Consider the following 15,251-nt stretch of genomic DNA (forward strand, 5'->3'; position numbering starts at 1 on the left):
CAATGAGATAATTACTTGGCAGGTGTATGTCACTTCCAACCCCAAGAGAGGACGGGATGGTGGATGAATAATCCCATGCCTTCACCTCCCAGATTAGGAAGTGTTCCATGTACGCGTAGTCGCAGATTCACAGTGGGAAATTCAACAATCGGGTAAATACAGTTATATGCTTGAAGGACATGGCCCTCTGAAAAGGTTTAAAGAGGATTACGACAGACAGTGATACGACGTAAATCTGGTTGGTATTATTCTCATTTGATTGCCTAAGGTTGCTCTTGCTCATTAGGTTTTCTATGAGAAAACAGTAAAAGAACAGTAAAATGACAAACTGTTCATCTTGATATTTTTACCACTGGTATGTAATCCCTGTATGTAAACATATGCATCTTCCATGAGGTCTTGACCGTCATGGCACTGAAGGTGCGTTTGTTTGCCCTGTGGCCTCAGGTTGCAGGTTCAAGACCCACTTGTTATGTAATGCAGTAACAACAAAGAATAAAACTCTGAGCTAGCCTAAGTGGATAACCAAGCTTCAAAAACATTGATCACAAGTTTCAATGAAAATGAACATTTTAATATAGTTCAAAGGAATATATAAAAATAACATAAATACATGAACATATTGACAGGGTTAAAATAAAACGAATTTAGATTGGGAAAAACAGAATGGTATCTCATTCATATCTGATTATCCACTACAGACAATAGTATGCAGTGGGACACAGTTTGCAGTCATTTCTCTTTCTATGTGTTGCCTGTCACTCATACATAACATATTTTACCCTCTCATGCTTTCAAAATACTTCCTTTTGAGACAGATATGCTGCTCACATGAAATCTCAAAATGGAAAATGGTTTACGAAAAAACACATAACAAAATACTGTATATAATGTACAGCGTAAACACTGCTTTACTCCAAAATAAAATAAATGAAAGTTTCCTTCCATAGGTTAGAAGAATATAAAATGTTAAAGCATAATGTAACAGTAGAAATGTTTCATCTTTCTGTGATCTACTTTATGTAAGTACGCAGTTATACAACAACAAATACTGCAATCTACAGTGGGAAAGTATCATGAATTGCTATCGATGAATTACTCTCAATTGTATATGTACACATAGATGTATTGTGGACTACTTTGAGTGTAAAGGGAATTCAACAGTTAAGATACTATTCACAATAAGGTAAAATGCTTTTGAATATCTGTGAGGTCCAAACACATACTGTATCCCAACAATAACCTTTATAGGACATTTTCTCTGAATTACACAGGCGCATGACACAATTTGTGAAACTTGGTGCTATTCTACAGCTGGAAATCGTCCTGTCAGTGACATTGAAAAGCGATTACACACTTACATTTTTTAAGCAACAAAAGTCCCCATATATATTAAGTTTATATACGTCCATATTAAATGATAAACGCTAGTTTGACTCATTCATTTTGAATGGAATAGGTATTTATATACAAACTAAATTAACTTATACAGTGTATATAGTCTTAAAGTATATTTATATTTCTGTCAATTAAATTTTAAGACTTCCAAAGTCTTATCAAAAACAAAATATATTAAGTCAGTTGCTGACATTCCCGTGAACTACAGTATCAATCAAAAGTGGACACACCTACTCATTCAAGGGTTTTTCTTTCATTTGACTCTTTTCTACTTTGTAGAATAATAATGAAGACATCATAACTATGAAATAACACATATGGAATCAAGTAGTAACCAAAAAAGTGTTAAACAAATCAAAATATATTTTATATTTGAGATTCTTCAAAGTAGCCACCCTTTGCCTTGACAGCTTTGCACACTCTAATATTGTACAATGTAGAAAATAGTAAAAATAATCAAAAACCCTTGAACGAGTAGGTGTGTCCAAACTTTTGACTGGTACTGTAGATGATACTTAAATCAATGATTTTACAATCTAGTTCTTATCGAAAGTAACAACAACCTATTTCTGAGGTATTCACCTAACTCAATCTTGGCACTTGTTTACACATTACACAAACCGAACTGCTCAGTCTTCTCTTTCAGCCAGAGAGAAAAGCAAGCCTCACACACAGCCAATCATCCTGCACTCACAAAAACATCACAACTGGCACTTAAATATAACATAATCGCTGTGCTTTCATATGACACACAAAACAAGCATAAGGCCAAACATGATGAACAGAGAGAACTCAAGCTCGGTCTATTTCAGAGAGATGACATTCAGTGCTTCAGTGGTCTGATTCAGTAAGGCTTTCATCAGCCCCCCTCTTTTTTGGGCACACAAGAACATGGACACCGATGCATGCTGACGAACACACACACACGTGCTCCATTAGAATGACTCTGCCCCCCCCCCCCACACACACAGTCTTGCATAACAACAACAATGTCCCTTGAGGCTTGTGTTGTTTATTCTCCTACATTCCAGTTGTGCATAATTTCAGCAGTGTTTTCTTAAGAAGAAAAACCCTTCTACATAATCATCCAATTATACTGTATATCAGACCCAGATGAATGCTGAGTTTAAGTGTTCTGGGGATATCTTACTGGGAAAGAACATTAGAAAGCTGGACTCTTTAGCACCGTTCATACCAAACCAGACCCTGTAATATCCCAGGTCATACCCAGACCTGGGTCTGTTCCTGGGTCGGATAACCCACAAAGTCTCCCCTCAGTCCTCAACTATAACCCAAGACACCGAACAACAATATCCTTGGTTTGTTATGAAAACGGCTTGTTGCTGTGACTACTTGAGACTACCCAGTTTCTTGGGTGTGCCCTGTTTCTTGGTCTGCCACAGGTGGGGGGCGATGGTGATGGCGTCTACACTAGCCGACATGGTCTTTGCCGGGATGTGGCTGAACTGCTTCCTGTCCGAGTTGTACTTGTACAGTCCCTCGATCATCTTGGCCGTGATGCTCTTTGGCCCGATGCCCGCCAGCTTGGTGATCTCCTCCGTCTCTGGACAGTAGGAGTACACCGAGCGGAACTGGCAACCCGTGTCCCGGAATAGAACCAGGAAGTTATTGGCCCCCGACCTCTCCATTTCCTGAAAGAGATAGGGAAGGAAAACAAAGGAACAAAACTTGAAGTAAAAGAGTGAAGTAAAATGAGAGAAAGTAGCAGAGTGTACATCAAACGGCCTACATCTATTATCTTGTTCTTCTGCTCTTCGTTGACCTTGCCCGCCAGGCAGCAGTGGGCCAGTGCATTCTGGATGATATGCTTGTTGGACTTGGCACTGGGCTCCTTGTACAGCTTTGGGCCTGAGGGAAAAAGTAGATACCAGCATAAGGTATGCAGTGACATACTAAGAGAAAGTCAGAACACAGCCTGTTCTACACATGGACCAGAGAGCTCCGGTATACTGCAGTAGTTTGGTCTCCTTTTGAAAGCAGAATACTGTGATTGTAGTGGAGTGGTCCGTACCTGTGTACTCTTGGTTGGAGGGAGTGGAGGAGGTTGTGGACTCGTTCTCCCAGTCCTTCTCTCCGTTACGAGACGGGCAGGATGACAGATTGCCCTCTGCAGAGTCTGGCCTCGCAGAGTCTGGCCTCGCAGAGTCTGGCCTCGCAGAGTCTGGCATCACAGAGTCTGGCCTAGGGATGTACACACACACACACACACACACACACACACACACACACACACACACACACACACACACACACACACACACACACACACACAAACAGTACATTGACACACACACACGCAGACACACACACACATGAACAAGAAAACACACATTCCAGAACACACAGAATAACAGACACACACAGACACGTTCACAAAAAACAGAGACCGACAGAGACAGACACAGAGAGACAGACATAGAGACACACATATAGAGACAGACACAGAGACAAAAACACAGACATATACAGAGACAAACACAGAGAGACAAAGAGAGACAACAGACAGACATAGAGAAACAGGGTCAGACACTGTGACACAGTTCTCCCAGGCAGCCCTCCCTGTTCCCTCCTATTAGATCCTGCACAGTGATCTCTCCATGGCTGGGGTCAGATCAGAAGCATGTGCAGTGGAGCAAAGCAAAGCTAGAGTTCAGTCCTACATTCTGGCTGCTAGGATATTGAGGAGAGACTTCAGTAGGCTACAGCAGCTTTAGGCAACAGTACAGTAACAAGACACAGTATCCCACTGCAGCAGGCAGCCTCATGTCCCAGGCCCAGGCTCAGTCATGTCCTGGTTGGGGTTAGGGTTAAGGAGTCCGCATGCTTTCCTGATGAAACAGTTCTGTAGAGTTTGTGTATATATTATGATGACATTTTGTGACGTTTTTGTTTGTTTTTGGACTTCGGTGAGTTTTTTTCGGCTGTCTGGAGGCAAGCCGAAGTTCGGAGCCGAAGTCTACGCTGCTTTGTCAGTGATTGGTCAACAGTAGGGATTCTTCAACAACGTTTTTGTTGTCATTCGACAAGAGATTACTCGTTTTCATTGAAAAATATTGCAACAAACATCTTAGTTAGATGTAAAATTGCGTGACTAAGATCTCCTCGGAAAAAACGTCAAAATGAATGATAGATTTATTGAGTTCTTAGATTCATTCTGACTATTTTGAGGAAGTGTATGGCTATGGCGTCTCAAAATGGACAAACAGTACTATTGCCGTTTTTATATCATTTTTCAAGTGAAGGTCTTTTAAGGAAGTATGCGAGCACACTCGTTCGGTTTGGCTAGGCGCCAGCCGAACTGAGGCATGCTGACGCCTTTAGTGTGTAACCTAGCTTGAAGTCTCTGCGTACAAAACAAAGGGACTGGGATCATTGTGATGTGATTCTGGGGGACAGCTGTGATTCAGTGAGCCTGGCCGTGGGAGTCAGTGCCTGGGACGGGAAAGTGCCTGCCTGCTGCAGCTTGGATGGCTCTGGGTCTAGTATATAGAGGGAACAAGAACACACATCAGCTAAATCATGGAGCAGCTAGTCTGGAGCAGCTATCATGGAGCAGCTAGTCTGGAGCAGGTATTATGGAGTAGCTAGTCTGGAGCAGCTATCATGAAGTAGCTAGTCTGGAGCAGGTATTATGGAGCAGCTAGTCTGGAGCAGGTATTATGGAACAGCTAGTCTGGAGCAGGTATTATGGAGTAGCTAGTCTGGAGCAGCTATCATGGAGCAGTCATCATGGAGCAGCTAGTCTGGAGCAGGTATTATGGAGCAGCTAGTCTGGAGCAGTTATCATGAAGTAGCTAGTCTGGAGCAGGTATTATGGAGCAGCTAGTCTGGAGCAGTCATCATGGAGCAGCTATTATGGAACAGCTAGTCTGGATTAGTTATCATGGAGCAGCTATCATGGAGCAGTTAGTCTGGATTAGTTATCATGGAGCAGCTATCATGGAGCAGTTAGTCTGGATTAGTTATCATGGAGCAGCTATCATGGAGCAGTTAGTCTGGATTAGTTATCATGGAGCAGCTATCATGGAGCAGTTAGTCTGGATTAGTTATCATGGAGCAGCTATCATGGAGCAGTTAGTCTGGATTAGTTATCAAGGAGCAGCTATCATGGAGCAGTTAGTCTGGATTAGTTATCATTGAGCAGCTATCATGGAGCAGTTAGTCTGGATTCGTTATCATTGAGCAGCTAGTCTGGATTAATTATCATGGAGCACTTATCATGAAACAGCTAGTCTGGAGCAACTATCATGAAGCAGTTATCATGGCGCAGCTAGTCTGGAGCAGTTATCATGGAGCAGCTAGTCTGGAGCTGTTATCATGGAGCAGCTATCATGAAGCAGCTAGTCTGGAGCAGTTATCATGGAGCAGCTAGTCTGGAGCTGTTATCATGGAGCAGCTATCATGAAGCAGCTAGTCTGGAGCAGTTATCATGGAGCAGCTATCATGAAGCAGCTAGTCTGGAGCTGTTATCATGGAGCAGCTATCATGGAGCAGCTATCATGAAACAGCTAGTCTGGAGCAGTTATCATGGGGCAGTTATCATGAAGAAGCTAGTCTGGAGCAGTTATCATGGAGCAGCTATCATGAAGCAGCTAGTCTGGAGCAGTTATCATGGAGCAGCCTCAGAGCAGTGAGTGCTACAGCAGAGAAAGACCAAAGTCGGTGAGGCGTAAAGCAGAGCGGAGGCAGGAAGCTAAAGGCATCATGTATGAATTGAGGCAGAAGGAGCTGTGGTACTGAGGGGAATGATTCTGCTGTTTTAAAGTAGGTAATTGGTCATCACTTAACTGATACAGCATGAATGTGAAATAACATATATTATCAATCAAATGTATTTTATATAGCTCTTTTTACATTAAAAACATATGGATGTGTTCTCTATGTCTCAGTTCATACTTAGAATTGATGTTTGTATACTGTATGTGTCTTGCTCAAACATTATCAAAACATATATGTGAGTTCTTTAAATATTCTGTCAGATGGGGAATTTTTTTGCAAAGATATTACCTCAAGTAAAAATGGAATTGATTGATCAATCTGGTCTGTGATGCAGCAGCAGAAACATAAAAGCTAGATAAAAGTCTAGGCCCTCGGCTGATCTAGAGAGGCAGGGGCCTTACTAACCTTCCCTTTCTCTCTTTGGGAGAGCTTAAAAAGAAAGAGATATGGCCTCTCACAGTGCCTAGTTTACTGCTTCTGGGGGGTCTGTGCAAAACAGAGGGGAAAACAGAGAGGAGAGAGGAATAGAGCGAGGAGGAGGAGAGAGAGAGGAAGATTAAGATGCAGAGGTTAAGATGCAGAATGAAAACAATTTTGTTTGCATTACATAGACAAGTCATAAGACACATTAATGTCCTCTTGAAGGAGTATTCAAGCTCTTGATGCTCTGTAAGGCCTTTGTTGTATTGTAGCCAGCCTGGGTGCCAGTCTGTTTGTGCTTAACTCAACTTCTTTGAGATTGTCATGCCAAAAGAGTTGGCTAAAGCAGGAACAGGATAACTGTACGGTCTTTTTAATCAGCCAATAGCTGACCTCACCTGGGAGTCCTCTTATCTCCCGCGTTGCTGTCGTTGTCGGCCAGGTTGAGGGAGGCCAGGGACATGCTGGAGACTGAGAACCCACGCGGCCGAGTACCTGGACGAGGTAAACACAGAAGACATGTTTGAGTGTGTACTAAATACACATCTACAGTCCCTTTGGAAAGTATTCAGACCCCTTGACTTTTTCCACACTTTGTTACGTTACAGCTTCTAAAATATATTAAATGTTTTTCCCCCTCATCAATCTACACACAGACCCTTTACTCAGTACTTTGTTGAAGCACAATTGGCAGTGATTACAGCCTTGGGTCTTCTTGGGTATGACGCTACAAGCTTGACACACCTGTATTTGGGGAGTTTCTCCCATTCTTCTCTGCAGATCCTCTCAAGCTCTGTCAGGTTGGATGGGGAGCGTTGCTGCACAGCTATTTTCAGGTCTCTCCAGAGATGTTCGATCGGGTTCAAGTCCGGGCTATGGCTGGGCCACTCAATGACATTCAGACACTCCTGTGTTGTCTTGGCTGTGTGCTTTGGGTTATTGTCCTGTTGGAAGGTGTACCTTCACCCCAGTCTGAGGTCCTGAGCGTTCTGGAGCAGGTTTTTATCAAGGATCTCTCTGTACTTTGCTCTGTTCATCTTTGCCTCGATCCTGACCAGTCTCCAAGTCCATGCCGCTGAAAAACATCCCCACAGCATGATGCTGCCACAAACATGCTTCATCGTAGGGATGGTGCCAAGTTTCCTCCAGATGTGACGCTTGGCATTCAGGCCAAAGAGTTCAATCATGGTTTCATCAGACCAGAGAATCTTGTTTCTCATGGTCTGAGAGTCTGTAGGTGCCTTTTGACAAACTCCAAGCGGGCTGTCATGTGCCTTTTACTGAGGAGTGGCTTCCGTCTGGCCACTCTACCATAAAGGCCTGATTGGTGGAGTGCTGCATAGATGGTTGTCCTTCTGGAAGGTTCTCCCATCTCCACAGAGGAACTCTAGAGCTCTGTCAGAGTGACGATCGGGTTCTTGATCACCTCCCTGACCAAGGCCCTTCTCCCCTGAAGGCTCAGTTTAGCCGGGAGGCCAGCTCTAGGAAGAGTCTTGGTAGTTCCAAACTTCTTCCATTTCAGAATGATGGAGGCCAATGTGTTCTTTAGGACCTTCAATGCTGCATACATTTTTCTGTACCCTTCCCCAGGTCTGTGCCTCGACACAATCCTGTCTTGGAGCTCTACAGACAATTCCTTCGACCTCATGGCTTGGTTTTTGCTCTGACATGCACTGTCAACTGTGGCACCTTATATAGACAGGTGTGTGCCTTTCCAAGTCATGTACAATCAATTTGTAGAAACATCTCAAGGATGATCAATGGAAACAGGATGCCCCTGAGCTCAATTTCGCATCTCATAGCAAAGGATCTGAATACTTATGTAAATAAGGTATCTGTTGTTTTGTTTGAATACATTCTTTATTTTATTTTTTTAAACCTATTTTCACTTTGTCTGTGCACTTGAGAAAGACACTTAACCTAATTTGCTCCAGGGGTGCCGTACTACTATTGCTGACCCTGTAAGACAACACATTTCCCTGCACCTATCCGGTGAATGTAACAACACAAAAATGTATTCAATTAATGTGTTGGTCCCCACAAGGAAAAAGGCTATTTTAGAGTTAGGGGTTAGTTTTAGGGTTAAGGAAAATAGGATTTTGAATGGGAATACATTTTTGGGTCCCCACAAGGATAGTAAAACAAACACGTGTGTGTGTGTGAATCTATTTGTATACTATTTGTAGTATGTGTGTGTTACCCGTGGCTCTGACAGGGGGCTTGGGTGACTCCATGACGTCCCTGTGGATGGATTTGGGGCGTGGCTTCTTTTTAAGACTTCCATGGCGGGGCCTGACATCCATATCCTCCACCTGCTTCAAATGCTTCCTCCTCATGTACTCGTTCTTTATGTAATCTTTCCTTTGCTTTTCATCCTCTCGCTTCTGCTGCTCCTCCTCTGCTTTCAGCCTAGGGAAAAGGGAGAAAAGAGATGAAGCTTCAATACTTCTGTGGGATTACCAAATAAGAGAAGTTACTAAGGGGTGGATTTTCACTGACTACATTCCAAGTGGAAGTTAAGATTCACCCCTCAATGAATAAAAGAGAAGTAGCTTGGGTCTGAAACCAACCCCGAATGGTAGTTTTCAGACTCCCTAATAGCAGTTTTCAGTCCCCTTAAAGGTAGTTTTCAGACTCCCTAATAGCAGTTTTCAGTCCCCTTAAAGGTAGTTTTCAGACTCCCTAATAGCAGTTTTCAGTCCCCTTAAAGGTAGTTTTCAGACTCCCTAATAGCAGTTTTCAGTCCCCTTAAAGGTAGTTTTCAGACATCCTAAGGGTAGTTTTCAGACCCCTTAAAGGTAGTTTTCAGACATCCTAAGGGTAGTTTTCAGACCCCTTAAAGGTAGTTTTCAGACATCCTAAGGGTAGTTTTCAGACCAGGCATAAGAGTAGAAAGGGTACAAGGCCTTGAAGGTGCAGACTGACCGTGCTTCCTCCTTCCTCTGCTCCTGTTCCAGCTCCTGCTGCTGTTTCTTCTCCTGTGTCTCCTTCTCTCTCCTCAGCCTCTTCTCCAGCAGAGCAGCCCTCTTCACCGCCATGTCCTCCTCTCCCTTCCCATCGTCCTGGAGGGGTATGGGGTGGACACAGGGTCAGAAATAGGTTTGCAAACATTTCAGAATTTAAATGGCTGCCATTTTGACACCAAAGTTCTACTTAGAGTGAAAATTGTAATCTTCTTGTCATGGAATGTTTGGTGCCAACATGAAGGCTAGTTTACAGAACTTGTTTTTTTTGTAGCTCCAGAGACTAAATGAGATCAGACAGCATTGTCACATCCTAGTCACGTGTGGCTCAGTTGGTAGAGCATGGTGTTTGCAACACCAGGGTTGTGGGTTCAATTCCCACGGGGGACCAGTACAAAAAAAAAAAATGTATGAAATGTATGCATTCACTACTGTAAGTCGCTCTGGATAAGAGCATCTGCTAAATGACAAAAAATGTTTAAAAAAAAAAAGTAAAATGTAAATCCTCTCACTTCAAAGATCACTCATTAAGATCAGTCAAATGTATGTCAGGGGGAATTCAGGCATCCATTCCATCATGTCAGATGCATATGACCAATTGTAACCAGTTAGAGCATGTTGTGCAGTGGTGGCTAGATTCTTTTTTTTACTGGGATAAGGACATTTGTACTTCTACATCTGCATTGCTTGCTGTCTGGGTTTTATGCTGGGTATCTGTATAGCACTTTGACAACTGCTCATGTAAAAAGGGCTTTATAAAATAAATGTGATTGATTGATTGAGTTGTGTCTGTTGAAAGTTGATTGTAGCTTCCAGAAAATACACTGAGTAGCTTTTAGCTATCCAGTCTGTTTGCAATCCCATCTGCAGTGGTATACTGTACAGTAGCTCAGTTGGCTCCATTCTCCTAGCCTAGCTCTGTTGGCTCCATTCTCCTAGCATAGCTCTGTTGGCTCCATTCTCCTAGCCTAGCTCTGTTGGCTCCATTCTCCTAGCATAGCTCTGTTGGCTCCATTCTCCTAGCCTAGCTCTGTTGGCTCCATTCTCCTAGCCTAGCTCTGTTGGCTCCATTCTCCTAGCCTAGCTCTGTTGGCTCCATTCTCCTAGCCTAGCTCTGTTGGCTCCATTCTCCTAGCCTAGCTCTGTTGGCTCCATTCTCCTAGCCTAGCTCTGTTGGCTCCATTCTCCTAGCCTAGCTCTGTTGGCTCCATTCTCCTAGCCTAGCTCTGTTGGCTCCATTCTCCTAGCCTAGCTCTGTTGGCTCCATTCTCCTAGCCTAGCTCTGTTGGCTCCATTCTCCTAGCCTAGCTCTGTTGGCTCCATTCTCCTAGCCTAGCTCTGTTGGCTCCATTCTCCTAGCCTAGCTCTGTTGGCTCCATTCTCCTAGCCTAGCTCTGTTGGCTCCATTCTCCTAGCTCCATTCTCCTAGCCTAGCTCTGTTGGCTCCATTCTCCTAGCATAGCTCTGTTGGCTCCATTCTCCTAGCCTAGCTCTGTTGGCTCCATTCTCCTAGCATAGCTCAGCGGTCTACTACTCTAGCATTACTAGGTGAGCGGTTTCATTCTTCGACCTAGATACTGTACACACAATTACTGTCCCAGACCCAGAAGAAGTCATGGTTCATGAGTCATCCCATAGTTCATGTTGTGCCAGACACACAGTTCTGCATGAACATTATACTGTCCTATTGCTTTTACATTGCTTACACTGTACACGTAACTTTACACTGTACACATTCAACATTTTAGAGTCGTAACATGCTAAATACAGTACTTGTACCGTCATCTCACAATTCTGAAATTCCTACCTTGTAGAAGAACCCACAGCACATTTTCTGGTCCTCTCCGTACAGCTCTCCACTCGTCTCCAGACCCTGTCCTCCCAGAGGCTTCAGTGCGGACATTGGTACTTCTACCAGGTCTCTACTGGGCTGGGACAGCACCTCTGCCAACTTCTTCGTCCTTCCATCTCTCCTCTCCTCCTTCCTGTCCTGCTCTCTCCCTTTAGTGGGCGAGGAGGGATGAGCGCATGCACTCCGTATCCCCGCCTCCACTACCTCTGGCTGTGTCTCAGGCTGCTCATTTTGGTTCTGGGGCTCCTCTGCTCCCCCTGGGGCCCCTCTCTCCTTGCCCTCTTCTGTGGCCCCAGGACCCTCATCATGTCCCAGGTAGGCAAAGGAGGTGACCTGGGTCTGGCTTGGGGAGAAGCGTCGTAGCCTGGGCAGACTGTCCACGGACGTGGGGGTGTTGAGCATCCGTCTTAAGGGGGTTACCTTGAGCTCGCTGGGGTGTGGGGTACGGGGGGTGTGAGGGGTGCTGGCGTGGAAGGAGGCTGGTCGCCGCTTGAGGCCGCCAGGGGAACGGTGGGGGGCGCGGGGGGAACCACCGGCAGAGGACAGGATGGGGGACAGGGACCCCACGGACCCCCGGCCGGCTACGCTGTTGCGCCGGAGCTCCCGTAGCTGCCTGTAGAGAGAGCAGAAATGTGGAATTACATTTTTGCAATGATAACTAATCAAGCAATAATAGTATTGCAATAATTGATGTTACCACAATTAATGAATGATGACACATGGTTTTAGTCTAAATATCATGCCATTCTAATGTACCATTTATGTGTATTGATTATTATACCTGTGTGTGTGTGTGTGTGTGTGTGTGTGTGTGTGTGTGTGTGTGTGTGTGTGTGTGTGTGTGTGTGTCAGTGGTACCTGTGTGGTGAGGGCGCTGGAGGAGGTATGACCCAGGACTGTTGCAGTTCCCTCATGGCCATGATCCTGTCCTGCTGCTGAGCCAGCCGCTGCATCTCCGTCTGCAGGAACCCCAGGGACGTGTTCAGCCTCTCGATGGAGCTGGTGTACTCAGCCAGGTCCACCTCTCCAGCCACTAACCCTGGAGCAAGACACAGCGGACACGTCTACTTTATAAGGTGGGTATCACATGTATAAAACAGTACACATCCTGAAGTATGACTGCTCTCTAGCCTGGCCCTCTATCATGTTGTAATAATGGTCAATGGCCATTGTCGAGACAAAACTGGCAACAGCACAAACAGAGATGGGACCAGGCTAGATTTTATTGAACCTTTATTTTGAACCTTTATTTTTTATTTTGAGTCAAAGCTGAGACCAAGATGTCTTTTTCAGATGCTCCAAAGAGTGGAAAATTAAAGTACATGACAAAGTTGTTGATTTGATCAGGAGCTATAGTGGTGACCCACCTGCACCCTCCTCGCAGGGGGACTTGGGAGCGGCTCCATCGGGCTTGCACCTCTCCGCCTGGCCCAGACTGCCTGACGGGGTGAGAAGGGGGTCTGGGGAGGATTTGTCCAGGTCTGGGCCCCCAGGGATGGGGCTGGTGGGAGAGGGGGTTATCCCTTTCCGTCTCACCACGTTGAGGAAGGCTGTCCGGCCCATCTTCTGACGATGCCGGGTGAACGCTGCCTCCACCTGAAACAGTGACAAAAATTGTTGATTATTTCAGCACATTTTTTATAACCAATGAACATGCTGGCTTGGTATCCTAAATTATCCAACAAGATGATGGTTCAAATGAAGTGATTTCTGATTGATTAGGTTTGATAACCAACTCTAATCATTTGATTGGACTGCTCCTTAAAAAACCCTAGTAGACTGTTGTCTGTTTTTTGTCTGACACAATACCCAATCACCTAAGTAAATGGTGCAATACTTTTGACCAGAGCCCTATGGAAATAGGGAATAGGAACTCTTCGGGAATACGATGCCATTTCAGACGCCGAAGGGAAGACGCTCTCAGAAGCTGAACTAGCCTATACCTTCTTCTTCTGGGCCTCGATGGCTCTGCGTTTCTCCTCCAGCTTCATCTTCAGGTGCACCATCTCTGACGACAGCAGGTGGGTGTGGTCTCTGGGAGAGGGTGTGGCCGGGCTCCGGGCTGGGTGGGCGGGGCTTGAGCCCTGTGAGGGTCAGAGAGAGAGAGAGAAACACAGAGTAGGAAAAGGGAGTTGAGAGAATAGATCAGAGAGACAGTTTCTCTACTGACCTCAGGTGTGGCAGTTTGTGTGGGGGGCGTGTTCGGAACATTGAGCTCGGAGATCTCGGGGGGTGGTCCCTCCACTGCTCCGTCCCTCGAGCTTACGAAACTTCTGCTCGGCGAAGCTGGTCATGCGAACCACACCTCCGCCTGAACCGCCAGAGGACGAGGCAGGGCTAGGCACATGGGACAGGGGGGCGGGGGGCACCGAGCTGGGGCATGGGCTGCTCCTCTCTCCCCTGTCTCCGTTCCTCACCCCCCTCTCTCCATCCCCCTCTGGTAGGGGACAGGATCGGGTCATAGCCTCATAGTCAGGGTCTATATCAGAGTAGTCCCTGAGGGAAGAGTTGTCCTCCTCCAAACTCTCCTGGATGTCCTCCGTCCTCACGTGGATCCCTGTGTCCACCTCATCCGTAGAGGCTGAGTTGGGGTCGGCCTCGTCCGCCCGGGCCTTAGCCGATCCTGGGTAGTCGTCAGGGTCGTCGCCTGGGTCTGGAGGTTCGGCTCCATCATGTAGGAAGAAGCCGTTGGCCCCGGGCCCCAGGCTGCCGTGGGGCCTCTCTGTGTCGTGGATGATCTTCAGGGCCTCCTCGATGCTGGGCGGGGTCGACGGGCTGACGGGGCCACTGCCGCCCTTGCCGTTCTCTGGGAGAACGCCATTGGAATATCTAGATTACCAGACATGTATGATAATTTATTAGACACTTATTCATAGCATATAACAGTTAACATGTATGTAACATATTTACATTCAGTATGTGTCCCCGGGGGTGCAGACATTAAAACCCACAACAGATCCATCAGACGTACCCGCTCTGGTTCCTGTGTGGCTGAGTCTGCCCACGCCTCAGTGCTTTATGGGAGTTGTAGTTAAGTGAGTCCCTGTCGTAGTCCTCCTCAGGTATGTGTCCGGCACTGCAACCCTGACCGTTAACGCTGACCGGCTGAAAGGGGAGTTGGTGCCTCATACCCCCACGAGGTGTGTGGTGAACTTTGAGCCCCCCCAGGCCCTCTGTGCTGGCAGAGCGGGTCATGCCTCGGAGGGAAGGACCCCGACAGGGAGGGCCGCTTGGGTCCCCATCCAGAGGAATCTCAAAGGAGATGCCTCGAGACCGTCTCTCCTTAGGCCACGTCCCCACACAGCCGTCCACATAGGACATGGACGACGACCTCTTGATCACACCTGCCAGGAACAAGGAAAATGATTAGCTTGACTCACACAGAGTACCAGTAGTAGTTAAGAGTCTTCAGCCAGATAAGATAAAGGAGTGTTTGTGATTCTGAGGAGAGGGGTCGGTAGTTCCTGTGTTCTTACCTGAAGCAGAGTCTGGTTGAAGCCTGAGAGAGCGAGAGTGAGAGAGCAAGAGAGAGAATTTTACGATAAAGCTCAAGAGCATACCTCCTGTAACTGCTAAGTTGAACTATGCTGGACCTTTCACAACATTGTTCAATAAGAGAAAATGAAATAACTACAGGTGATTATATTTCTCCACTCAATATTAATTCATACCTGTCATGTTTTGGGCTGTCAGGTCTGTCCCCAAAGTCCTTTTTGGCTGGGCTACACATAGGACCCATAGTCCTGGATGAATGGGCAGGATCACCGGCTGGGTACAAACAAACACCAATCATTCTTCAGGATTCTCAAGTCAATAAAGGTATGTGACGTGATCTGAGTTCTGGTCAAAACTGAAATATAATGTGATATGCAAATGAA

General features: G+C 45.9%; 1 protein-coding gene across 1 annotated transcript in view; it reads right to left on the minus strand.

Moving 5' to 3' along the window:
- Nucleotides 1-552: 552 nt before the first annotated feature.
- The window catches only part of LOC106569669 (calmodulin-regulated spectrin-associated protein 2-like), a 74,685-nt gene continuing 59,986 nt past the window's right edge, over nt 553-15,251 (minus strand). Inside the window, 16 exon segments of the mRNA XM_014141229.2 lie at nt 553-3,050; nt 3,149-3,267; nt 3,431-3,600; nt 6,544-6,624; nt 6,957-7,053; nt 8,759-8,967; nt 9,484-9,620; nt 11,329-11,986; nt 12,232-12,412; nt 12,741-12,969; nt 13,317-13,457; nt 13,544-13,604; nt 13,606-14,202; nt 14,345-14,717; nt 14,850-14,872; nt 15,045-15,141. Coding sequence (XP_013996704.2) covers nt 2,748-3,050; nt 3,149-3,267; nt 3,431-3,600; nt 6,544-6,624; nt 6,957-7,053; nt 8,759-8,967; nt 9,484-9,620; nt 11,329-11,986; nt 12,232-12,412; nt 12,741-12,969; nt 13,317-13,457; nt 13,544-13,604; nt 13,606-14,202; nt 14,345-14,717; nt 14,850-14,872; nt 15,045-15,141 — 3,476 coding nt within the window. The 3' untranslated portion in view covers nt 553-2,747.

Source organism: Salmo salar, chromosome ssa14, assembly GCF_905237065.1.
Source record: "Salmo salar chromosome ssa14, Ssal_v3.1, whole genome shotgun sequence".
Taxonomy (NCBI): domain Eukaryota; kingdom Metazoa; phylum Chordata; class Actinopteri; order Salmoniformes; family Salmonidae; genus Salmo; species Salmo salar.